Source organism: Lineus longissimus, chromosome 11 (genome assembly GCF_910592395.1).
Source record: "Lineus longissimus chromosome 11, tnLinLong1.2, whole genome shotgun sequence".
NCBI classification, from domain to species: Eukaryota; Metazoa; Nemertea; class Pilidiophora; order Heteronemertea; family Lineidae; genus Lineus; species Lineus longissimus.
Window position 1 is genome coordinate 7015371 of NC_088318.1, and position 12522 is coordinate 7027892.

General features: G+C 42.1%; 1 protein-coding gene across 7 annotated transcripts in view; it reads left to right on the forward strand.

Moving 5' to 3' along the window:
- Nucleotides 1-12522, forward strand: part of LOC135495512 (uncharacterized) — a 47444-nt gene that overhangs the window by 30488 nt on the left and 4434 nt on the right. For 2 of the 7 annotated variants that reach the window (XM_064784232.1, XM_064784233.1), the window contains exons 2-6: nucleotides 8105-8222; nucleotides 8526-8654; nucleotides 9760-9839; nucleotides 10276-10440; nucleotides 12048-12212. The exons of 3 other annotated variants lie outside the window; for them this stretch is intronic. In XM_064784232.1, coding sequence (XP_064640302.1) covers nucleotides 8204-8222; nucleotides 8526-8654; nucleotides 9760-9839; nucleotides 10276-10440; nucleotides 12048-12212 — 558 coding nt within the window. In that variant the 5' untranslated portion in view covers nucleotides 8105-8203. Of the gene's footprint in view, nucleotides 1-8104; nucleotides 8223-8525; nucleotides 9840-10275; nucleotides 10441-12047; nucleotides 12213-12522 lie in introns of those variants that run through there. 2 more of the 7 variants (XR_010448575.1, XM_064784235.1) reach the window with 2 other exon arrangements.

Sequence of the window (12522 nt, forward strand, 5' to 3'; positions counted from 1 at the left end):
ATGTACATGTGGTGAGGACCTCATAGGCAGGCTGTCAAACAGGGACGTCCCCGTTGCTGAAGTACTAGTTAAAATGTGTGCGTCCACATTTTCCACCATATACAAAAACAGGCGCTGAACACAAAATGCCCCCCAAGTGTAGGAATGTAGCCCCACTTAGTCAGCAAAGGACAGTTGCATCCTTTCCATATTCACCCTGGCTAAAGAATACTCCACCCTCTCCAGGGACCCGTCCACTAGCCGCGTCATATTTTACCTCTACAGGCGTTTAAAATGACGGATATCAGCGGGAGCCGCATTCAAAGCGAAATAAGCACAGAATCTGCCGGGTATGTTAAATTTACAACTGCTCATCTGGTAGCTGGATATTTTCTGTTCATTTCAATGTGCAAATTGAATTGGTGAGTGGTTTATTTATTTCTATCTTGGCCTTTCAAATATCGAGCCGGTCATGTTGTGATTTGTATCCCCTTTTCATACAAATCACAACAAAGCTGGCTCAATCTTTTGAAAGGCTGAGTTAAAAATATATAAACCACTCACAAAAAGAATTTATACATTTAATTGAACAAAAAATATCTATGTACCAGATGAAAAAGGTAATTTAACATACCCGATAGATTGTTCGCTTATTTCATCTTTGAATACTTATTTCATCTTTGAATACGACTCCTTCCAAACATTTTGGAGGTTCGGCCATTTTAAACGCGGGTAGAGGTAAAATCTGACGAAGCTCGATGACGGGTCTGCGGAGAGGTGGGAGGCCCCGTGGCTCGATGGAGTATTCTTTAGCCAGGGTGATCCTGTCAAATGGGTGCGTGACCCCATTTGTGGGATAAAATATGGTTGATCCCAATTTGACAGAAAATACTTATACTGGCATGTTATGTCATGGTGACGAAAAATATTCGGCAAACAGTTCGATAACAGTGAAGGTAGGCATATAGGTCCCTAAAATTGGCCCTCTCATTTTGCTATTGTTTGCTATTGACCCTTATCCTCCGAAGTAGACAATCCAAGTGCACACATACGTGTATAAGGTGGCAAATGGGGACACACTGTTTTTCATCGCACGAATGGGGACACACACAGACATGTACATTTTGCCACCATTTGTATGGCATAGACCAGTGTAACAGAAATGCAAGTCCCCCAGGAATCTAGGTCCGTTCCTTTTGTTAGAGTGAATAGAGTCGCGGAGTTCCTTTGTTGAAGATTATAGCTAACCACAGCAAAACCATTCGAGGACAATACCCGGCTATTGTGTGTTGTCCTACATTCCTAGGACTTCTATTACCTTTACACCGGGTTGGTCCTTCTAAGCCACTTACATGTATATGGAGCCTATCAATTTGTGGACTTTGCGTAGAATACCTGTACAAAGAAGAGCAAGTTGTTAGGACCCCATTTGCAGGTTTCCAAAGGGGGACGTCCCCACTTGGCGGGAGTCCGCATTTGCATGGACGAATACGGATTCATGTCCCCAAATGGCACCAAATACTAGTACAACCGCAGACCCTCCAGCAAACTGGGACGTCCCCATTTGGAAACTGTCGATCGGGTCCTTTCCTCTTCTTCCTTCTTCACGCCATACTAACCCTTATACCGGCCCGGGTATACAGAGTGTTCCACTGAGCTCCTCTGCCTTACCTGGTGCGGTGTCGCAAGCAAGACTCTTACAGTTTTGTGTAGTCACAACCCGAAGCCGGGCAATGTCACAACCAGGATTTCATATTCTTCAACTACGGTGTTCTCCATTAGGACTGTCACAACCTTTGGACGGTCTCTTCCGGCTCTCACAGCCTCGAGGGGGCACCACAAAATAGGTAAAGTAGGTATGCCGTGTTTTTGCACTTTTTTAATGCATACCCTATGCTTATTATTTTGGTACAGTTATATTCGGTATTTGGTACATGTGCTTATAAATCAGCAAAAAATAATGTGACCAGTGATTTTGATGATCAATTGCACCATAATTCATAGTGAGGGCAACATTGATCGGCTTTAGCATTTGGGTGGCGCTTTTATACGTAGTATGGAAAGCTACAATCGAATGCAACAATGATTTGGGAAAAGGTACCTCAAAACTAATTTCCTTTGTAAGTGCATGCACGGATGTGTCCCATTACCTGCCAATCAAATGGGGACATCCTTTCTGTCCTACCATCGCTCTGACACTTCTCTTATTCCACTCGGGTTAGCCATGCTAACCCTTTTACAGGGTTTTTCACTAAGCTCCTCCTCTGCCTTGCCTGGGGCAGTGTCTCCAGCAAGACTTACAATATTGTGTAGTCACAACCGGAAGGGGGGCAATGTCACAACCAGGACTTCAACTACGGTATTCTCCATTAGGACTGACACAACCTTGGGCCGGTCTCCTCTGTCTCTTGTGGTGATTTTGCCCCACCCGTTGCCTTTTTCATGGCCTTCTTTAGGCATTGAAACTTATGTCCATGAATATTATGGAGATATGATCCTTTGTCCTGAAATACCATGATGGAGTTATGATCCTATTTCTATGCAAATACATAGTGTGGGAATAGAGTCCCCACTAGTCTGCACAGGATGGTCAATTACTGTCTATCCTATTTAATGGGTAAAAAACATATAATACCTGTATTGGGAGAAATGCATTTGTGGATCCTCTTTAAACCCTATTGTAATTTTCACTCGTTTTTCTCTGTCTTTGCCCTCTCCTACCAGATAGCTAATGACTATGCCATCCAAGGTCAGTTTGCATACTCGGTTGCACAAACGTCAGCCAATCAGCTGATCTGGAGAGCCAATCACGCTACAGCAGGAGTTACCGCTGTGCTTCGGACTTCATCGTCTTCAACTTTGGTATTCTCCGTTAGGACTGTCACAACCTTGGCACAGTCTCTTCCGTCTTTTGTGGCGGTTTTGCCCCACTCCTGTGCCTATTTATGGCCCTCATCATGTAACTTTTCTTGTAAATAACCCAAAATACTTCATGCTACTCATTATAAATCATTCAAGTTTCTCCGGGCCTACAGTTATCTTATTTTCAATAAATGTCACTCAGTGTCCTTATCATGTCTACTAGTATATCATATCGGTCATCTTGTCAGTTTGTATGTCCAGCTATGCGGAGGGAGTAGCTTGACCACCACCTCTATAGGCCAGACTATCACTATTTCACCAATTCCACTCGGGTTTAGCCATGCTAACCCTTATACAGGGTGTTCCACTAAGCTCCTCTGCCTTGCCTGGTGCGGTGTTGCCAGCAAGACTCTTACAATTTTGTGTAGTCACAACCGGAAGCCGGGAAATGTCACAACTAAGATTTCATATTATTCTTCAACTACTGTACGTGTTCTCCGTTAGGACTGTCACAACCTTGGGACGGTCTCTTCCGGCTCTCACAACCTCGAGGGGACACCACAAAATAGGCATACCGTATTTTTGCACTTTTTATCGCATGCCCTGTGCTTATAATCTTGGTGCAGTTATATTCGGTATTTGGTACATGTGCTTATAAGTCAACAATTAAAAAATGATGTGACTGGTGATTTCGATGATCAATGTTGCCCTCACTATGAATCCTGGTGCAATCGATCAGCTGTAGCATTTGGGTGGCGCTTATACATGTATTATGGAAAACTACAAGCAAATGCAACTATAATTGGGGAAAAGGTACCTCAAAAAAAATTATGCATGCACGGATGTGTCCCATTCCCTGCCAATCAAATGGGGACCTCCTTTCTGTCCTACCATCGCTCTGGCACTTCACTAATTCCACTCGGGTTAGCCATGCTAACCCTTTTACAGGGTTTTGCACTAAGCTCCTCCTCTGTTTTGCCTGGGGCGGTGTCTCCAGCAAGACTTACAATGTTGTGTAGTCACAACCGGAAGGCGTGCAATGTCACAACCAGGACTTCAACTACGATATGCTCCATTAGGACTGACACAACCTTGGGCCGGTCTCCTCTGTCTCTTGTGGTTGTTTTGCCCCACCCTTTGCCTTATTAATGGCCCTCAAGGAAAAAGTAAACTAGTTTTGCAACAGTTTGGGTGAATATTTCTAAAAATTGTACTAAGAACATAGTAGGTGGGCAAAAAATAACAGTCTCTGGTTCACACACCAGGAGTATTTGCTTTAATGTACATTTTGATACATTCCCTGGTACATTAACCTATTCTCACGGAGATAGTTATGAAAAATTGGTGTCCGTTTATTTTTTCCATGAGTCGGTGTATAGGCTTACTGACTAAACAAGTCAGTGCACTTCTAGTCATAAAAATGTCACAACCAGGATTTCATATTCTTCAACTACGGTGTTCTCCATTAGGACTGTCACAACCTTTGGACGGTCTCTTCCCGCTCTCACAACCTCGAGGGGGCACCACAAAATAGGTAGAGTAGGTATGCCGTGTTTTTGCACTTTTTTATCGCATGCCCTGTGCTTATAATTTTGGTGCAGTTATATTCGGTATTTGGTACATGTGCTTATAAGTCAACAAAAAATGAGTGATTTTGATGATCAATTGCACCAGGATTCATAGTGAGGGCAACATTGATCGGCTATAGCATTTGGTTGGCGCTTTTATATGTACATGTAGTATGGAAAACTACAATCGAATGCAACAATGATTTGGGAAAAGGTACCTCAAAACTAATTTCCTTTGTAAGTGCATGCACGGATGTGTCCCATTCCCTGCCAATCAAATGGGGACATCCTTTCTGTCCTACCATCGCTCTGGCACTTCTCTTATTCCACTCGGGTTAGCCATGCTAACCCTTTTACAGGGTTTTTCACTAAGCTCCTCCTCTGCCTTGCCTGGGGCAGTGTCTCCAGCAAGACTTACAATATTGTGTAGTCACAACCGGAAGGGGGGCAATGTCACAACCAGGACTTCAACTACGGTATTCTCCATTAAGACTGACACAACCTTGGGCCGGTCTCCTCTGTCTCTTGTGGTGATTTTGCCCCACCGGCCGTTGCCTTTTTCATGGCCTTCTTCAGGCATTGAAACTTATGTCCATGAATACCACGGAGATATGATCCTTTGTCCTGAAATACCATGATGGAGTTATGATCCTATTTCTATGCAAATACATAGTGTGGGAATAGAGTCCCCACTAGTCTGCACAGGATGGTCAATTACTGTCTATCCTATTTAATTGGTAAAAAACATATAATACCTGTATTGGGAGAAATGCATTTGTGGATCTTCTTTAAACCCTATTGTAATTTTCACTCGTTTTTCTTCGTCTTTGCCCTCTCCTACCAGATAGCTAATGACTATGCCATCCAAGGTCAGTTTGCATACTCGGTTGCACAAACGTCAGCCAATCAGCTTATCTGGAGAGCCAATCACGCTACAGCAGGAGTTACCTCTGTGCTTCGGACTTCATCGTCTTCAACCGGAAGGCGGGCAATGTCACAACCAGGACTTTAACTACGGTATTCTCCATTAGGACTGCTACAGCCTTCGGCCGGTCTCCTCTGTCTCTTGAGGTTGTTTTGCCCCACCCTTTGCCTTTTTAATGGCCCTCACCATGCAGTTTTTATTATGAATAACCCAAAATACTTCATACTGCTCAATCATTATAAATCATTCAAGAATCGCCGGGCCTACAATTATCTTATTTTCAATAAATGTCTCACTGTCCTTATCATGTGTCTATATCATATCGGTCATCCTGTCAGTTTGTAAGTCAGGCCATGTGGGGGGAGGGGGGGAGTAGTTCAACAAAAACCTTTATAGGCCTGACCACCACTCTGGCATTTCACCAATTCCACTCTAACCCTTATACAGGGTGTTCCGCTAAGCTCCCCCTCTGCTTTGCCTGGGGCGGTGTCTCCAGCAAGACTCTTACAATTTTGTGTAGTCACAACCGGAAGGCGGGCAATGTCACAACCAGGACTTCATAGTCTTCAACTACGGTGTTCTCCGTTAGGACTGTCACAACCTTGGGGCAGGCACCACAAAAATAGGCATTTTCTATCGCATGCACTGTGCTTATGATGTGAGGTGTTACCAGCGAATGTTGAACACTCAAATTCAGCACGCAGGCCTATGCCCGGTGTAATAGGAATGGGTATCCTAGGAATGCAGGACCCAATAATAGCCACGTATTGTCAACCGTTCTGGTTAATGATTTGGTAGGCGAATGACGTTTTCAGACTTATTTTGCACCCTGTTGCACTTTAGCCGAAATAAAAATGTCCCCATATATTTTCTTTCAGTTGATACACTCCAAATGTCCACATATAATGATGATGTTTTTGTGCACCTTATGTCCCCATATTGACAGTGTGTGTTGTACTCCAAATGTCCACATATGATGAGGATGTTTTTGTGCACCTTATGTCCCCATATTGACAGTGTGTGTTGTACTCCAAATGTCCACATATGATGAGGATGTTTTTGTGCACCCGGTGTCCCCATATTGACAGTGTGCGTTGTACTCCAAATGTCCACATATGATGAGGATGTATTTGTGCACCTTATGTCCCCATATTGACAGTGTGTGTTGTACTCCAAATGTCCACATATGATGAGGATGTATTTGTGCACCCGGTGTCCCCATATTGACAATGTGGGACGTACCTGTTTAAATGGTCAAATTAGTAATCAAATTTATCAGACAGATACCTTATAGTCTAATGTTACTTCATGAGAAGTTATTATCTTGTAGCCCTAAGATTAAGGTGGTCCACATTTAGGGGGTTTAGAGTTAACGTCCCCAATTGCCACCTTATACACGTATGTGTGTGTTTGGTGGGGGGGGGGGGGTGGCAAATCAATCATTCAGTTCCATAAAGTTCCAGGTGATGGCAGCACCGTCGTTTTGGTCGTGACCCCTGTGGCTTTGGAAGCGTTACCGTCAGGTGCTGCCATCAAATCTCCTGAACGGCGTGGGGAACTAATATAATGGCGGATAGGACTGGATTTCTGTGTTTTTTCGATCGAACAATTGCCATTTAAGGCTATTTCTATGGATCCAAAGGTGATTTTTTTTGAAAAACTGAAGTAGTTAAATGCTTGACTATTCAATCAAAGCACGACTTATCCAAGGGGTAATTGAAAAAACGAAGAAATGTGTGAAACATGGCAGGCACTGGTCAACCTGCATAAATTTACAAGTATGACATCTGTAATCAAGACGAAAGAAAAATATAGCTCAAAATTTTTAGTCCCTGTCCGAAGTTATGTAAGTGTCATTGCTCATGCGTAGTTATGTAATATACCCGCCATTTGTAACTGCCATTTACGTGACCTTGAGCATTTTACATAGTGATAGTATGTGACTGTGGGTCTCATTCTCTTCATTCCAATGAGTCAAGCTTGGGCTGCACCCTGCTATGCATTGCATTCCAGGTATTCAAGGGAGGTGTTTGACCTTGGTGTTGTATGTACATGGCTTAGTGCATTATATGCATTGTGTGTACTATGAGTAGGCCTATGGTAGTGTATAGGCGGAGTTGAGTGTATTAATGCAGTGCAATGGCCAATGCAGAAGACTTGAAATAAAATAGTGAAGGAAATCATTTAGCATAAGCCTGAGGCAAAGTTTTGCCAAATATTAAATTTCACAGAATAAACCTTGTGACAACTAAAAACGATGAATTTGCACTTGACTGGCACGGCAAACCATTGGACCCTAGGCCGGGTTGCCAATGGCAATGTCAGTCGATGATTGAAAAACAACCCATGAATGTGTGACCAAAGACCCCTTGCAATGACGTCTCGATTGCAGCCATCTTGGGGGGCAGATGTCGACCTTGATCTTTTGGGGGGCAGATGACGTCGGCCTTGTTCTTTTGAAGACTTTGCGTCAGGACTTGTGGCGTATTATATAGCCGTATACTGTTTGCGGCCATCTTGGGGGCATTATGATGCGTATTGCAAACACTCTATACCATTGCCTGGGGGCGTTTTACCAGAAAAAAACTAGCTGATAAAGTACAACTGTTACTGTATATTATATTTAAAAAAAATAAAGCCTTAATTGACTAGGTTTTAGGTTTAGAGCATGACAACATTTGCCACGGCTTTCTTTTTTCCAGGAGGCGTCGTGCCTGGGAACCCTCAATGTCATGTTTTTGTCAATCAATGCTTGTTCATTATTTTCCAGGTATTGGTGAAAACAATATGAGGGTCATCTCAAACATAAAGGCCGATGAGACCATAGAGTTGGGATTTCCACCTAAAAAATCAACAGAAAGTAGCAGTTATGGCGAGTAACATTGAAGGTACAGTACCACCTATAGAGATATTGTATTAAGACAGAAAGAAATAGTTAAATTTTGTCAGAATCTGTAATCCTCTCTGAAACCATTTTGTTGAAGGAAATTGTATGATATGATATTCACTCCAACATTTTCATTATACTTTAATTCCTGGGCCTCATTTTGTCTCAGTTGTCGTAGAGTTAGAGTTGATTTTCTGGGTCTACTTATGTTGTGAAAAAAAGGAATGTTTTGCGTGTTGTTCATATCTTTTCACCCAGTTCGTAGTTGTGGGGTTAATTGTCAATTTTCAACCATTTATTTCAGAAAATTCACTCTCGGTCTCAGCAACATATGATTGGCAGAAGGAGGCATCGCTTGTTCTCCAAAGGGTAGCTTTCTACAAAGGTGGAAAACGTAGAGGAGTGGAACCCTCTGTGTGGTTCAGAACACCAGGTAAGTAACTTGTTAAGGCTGAAATATCAATTGAACAGAGTATTTGGAGTCAGACACCATGTAGTGTGTACTTTAGCGGATGTCATGGAGTTGAGGTGACTGGCATTGATTGGTCTATGCATATTGATTCTGTAATGCCAGAGATCGGGGAAAACCAGTTGTTTCCGTCGTCATGACGACGTGTGACCATATTTGGGAGGGATTCTTCCGGTAACTAATTTATTTAAGTAAACAGTGCAGACGCACTTCTATTTTCTCTTCTAACTTAAGTTTAAGATAAGTTCAGTAATGCAAACTTGCGGGAGGTATGTATTTGTACTCTCTGGTTAGGTTTTGATATATTGTAAATGTATTTCTGTCGCCGTATTTATGATTCAGAGCTTTCATTGTAGCGCGGTTTCTGCATGTATATTTTCACTGTACATTCTCGCTGAGATTCGGCCTTTTACCCCGTCTTCCGTCCATGATTACGACCGTCATTCTTATTCTATTTCTAAACGTAGCCTCAGGTTTGATTCATCTTGCAATGTAGAATCAAACCTGTGTGTTCATTTCTTTATAATTCCCAGTCTTTATAGTTTAAACATCGTTTTTCCGAAGCATATCTACGGCCTTTCTACGTCTCGCATCACTGTTTACATTTTTTGTCGTTACGTCATGTCATCTGTTGTCCTCGCGTCATGATTGGCCGAGGCGCAGGTGACGTCTCTCTGTTTGTAAATATTGGCACGTGTACGTTGTGCGGGAGTGGTGAATGGATCGCCGTAGGTGCAGGAAGCATCCGAGGCAGTGTAGGTTTTAATGTACAAAGTGAACAAAGTTTTGATTAGATTTAAACTGTATTTCTTGATTCAGTTATTCAACGTTAAGAGTGGATCTTGTAGAGACCAGACCCAGAACGCAAGAACTGTCAGATATGACAATTCAATGGGTCATCAGATGTGATTCAACCCGGAGGGGCAAGGTTTCTTTCAAATTGGTCGGAATAGTGTTGAATTTCAACTCTCACTAAGCCAGCAAACTTTCAGTTTCTTGCTTTATCACTAATTTCTTTTTGACCAACTGTGAATTTGTTACCAGTTCATTTATTGAGGTTGTCTTTCAGTTGACCAAAGTGTTGTTCTTGATTATGTCAAGAAAGTTAGAGAACCCATGGACTTTTCTACTATCCTAGAGAAACTACAGGTAAAAAATCAATCAGGTCAAAAGTAATTGCCTGCATGGTTTATAGTCTTCCATTACCAAATCTGCTTTGTTTGCTGCGAATTCCTGAAAATTTAGCTGTCTTTCTTCACTCTACGTCACCGCTCCGCTCTACAGGACTTGTCCAAACTATTAATGCTCCCCAAACAAAACGTTCATTCTTCACTCTCTTCAACGTCCCAATTCCTGCCTTTGTGGACCAATTCCTGGGCATCTGGTCTAGCACGATCTATTAAGTCGTGGGATTTTGGTCCAACAATTCCAAGCCAGTGCAACCCATCTAACTAAACCTTAGTGTCTTTTGCCACACCCTGTGCTTCTTGAAGGAGTAGCAGGTGCGCTGTACACTGCTAATGATCTGCATTTCACTTGTTTACCATGGTTCATTATTTTCACTCTTTGTCTTGTTTATTTTCAGAATGGAATTTATAAAGATGTAGAAGCGTTTCACTTTGATATGCTTCTCATTAAAAGCAACTGTATCACCTACAACAGCCCAGCTGACCAAGTGTATGCAGATTGTGAAACTCTATTCAAATATTATGAAGTGGAATATGGAAAGTTACTGAAGAGATTGGAAAATGTAGATTAATCATGATACACCATCAAATCAGCTACAACAAACGTGTGGTCATACTCACAGGCGTCCTCTCCTTTGAGTTTCTTTTCTCTTGTGAGCTACATGTAAGGGGGAGGGAGAATACACACTGTGAATACAGGGGCCACATACAGAAATAGTAATGGCATGATGTGATACATGTAAAATGAAATGGCCAGGGCCATTGTGCTCACCTCATGTGGAGGAAAGATGGATAAAGAGCATGGTATTGTGTCATGTAGTGTTAGGTTTGATGTAGGTCCAAGCAATTACAATTTCCCCAAAATGGCCAATTTACAGTACATTCGACCTCTGTGACCTTGAAAAGTAGGTCAAATCAAAGAAGACCCGGGTGACACATTGAATGGTTGTAAGAATTAGATGTACCTATGATATAAAATTGGTGCCAATCGGGCAAGTAATACTAGGAATAATGGCATTTTGAAGAATTTAGGATTTGACCCCCTCCCTGGAGGCCAAACGGCAAATCAGATCGCACCAAACTTCGGTACCCGAGACCACCTGACCAAGGGGTACATGTGTACTTAATTTGTGATCAATAGTCATTGCAGATAAGAAACGTGCCATAGTTACGGCCTGACGGCCAATTTACGCCATTTGACCTCTGTGACCTTGACAAGAAGGTCAAATTAAAAACCTGTGTGACATATACTGTATGGTGGTTAGATGTACCCATGATATCAAATTGGTGGCAATCGGGCAAGAAGTTAAGGAATAATCACATTTTTAAGGTTTTTGGATTTTGCCCCCTGGTGGTCAAGTGGTGAATCATATTGGACCAAACTTCAGTCCCTGAGATTACCTGACTAAGGGGTAAATGTGTACCAAATTTGGGATCAATAGTCATTGCAGTTTAGAAACGTGCCATCGTTACATCCTAACGGCCAATTTACACCATTTGACCTCTGTGACCTTGAAAAGGAGGTCAAATCAAAAACCCGGTGGATATATGATGCACCTTTGCTAGAAGTACCTACCATATTTTTTTCAAAATTTCCCGACTACTATTAAGGGAGATATTGCATATTTTCACTTTTAACGTTTGGCCCCCTGGTGGCCAAACCATGAAACGAATCGGACCGAAACTTGGTCTCCAAGGTGTCATTACATAAGGGTACATGTGTACCAAGTTTCAACTCAATAGCTCTAACAGTTACGAAACGTGCCCTGCTAACGGACGACGGACGACGACGACGACGACGACGACGACGACGGACGACGGACGCCACGGTATGGGATAAGCTCACCTCTGCTAAGAGGTGAGCTAAAAAGCAATGGGTGATACAGAGATACCCTTCAATGAAGTTGCGCCTTTCCGGGTGCCAATGTCTGGGCACATCACAAGCAACGACAACATCATTATTCCCAATGACGAATCGAAAAGGAACTTTTTACTAGTATTTTCCTTGCAATTTTGATACCCGCGATTAGATTTCAGATGATTTTAATTTAACAAACCACAATGATGTCCAATTCAAGTGGATCACATAGTGGTGCATTATTAGTATAGTACTGTATGCTTTCATGCAGACAATTCACAGTATGGTAGAATAACTATGTTCGTTTTGCAGGTTAAAACTGCTCAGAATCAAAAGATATGGAATATAGGCTCCTTCATGCATGCAAAGAAAGTTGCATGGGAAGATGGTACATTGAAGATTGTCGGTGACCAGATCAATAAAATGGAGGCTACAATAATGGAAAAAGAAAATAGGATCCATGAACTTAATGCTGATGTACGTATTTTCATTTGAAAATTTTACTGCATGCATGTTTTTCATAGGAAGGAATTTGCTTTGGATGGTTGCAATGCCTGAACTTGGCTTTTTGAAATGTGACAAATCTTATATTCTTATGAGAAAAAAATGGTGTCCAAAATCTTTGAGCTGGAGAAATTTTCCAAAGTTTACAAGTTGATACTCACTAAACGAGTTATTGGGTCACTATTACTCAAGCTTTAATGACCTTGTCAAAAAAGCAAGTAAGCTGAAATTCTGGACAGGAAAAATCCAAAATAATGACTAAGCTGGTAATAATGTGCTTTTG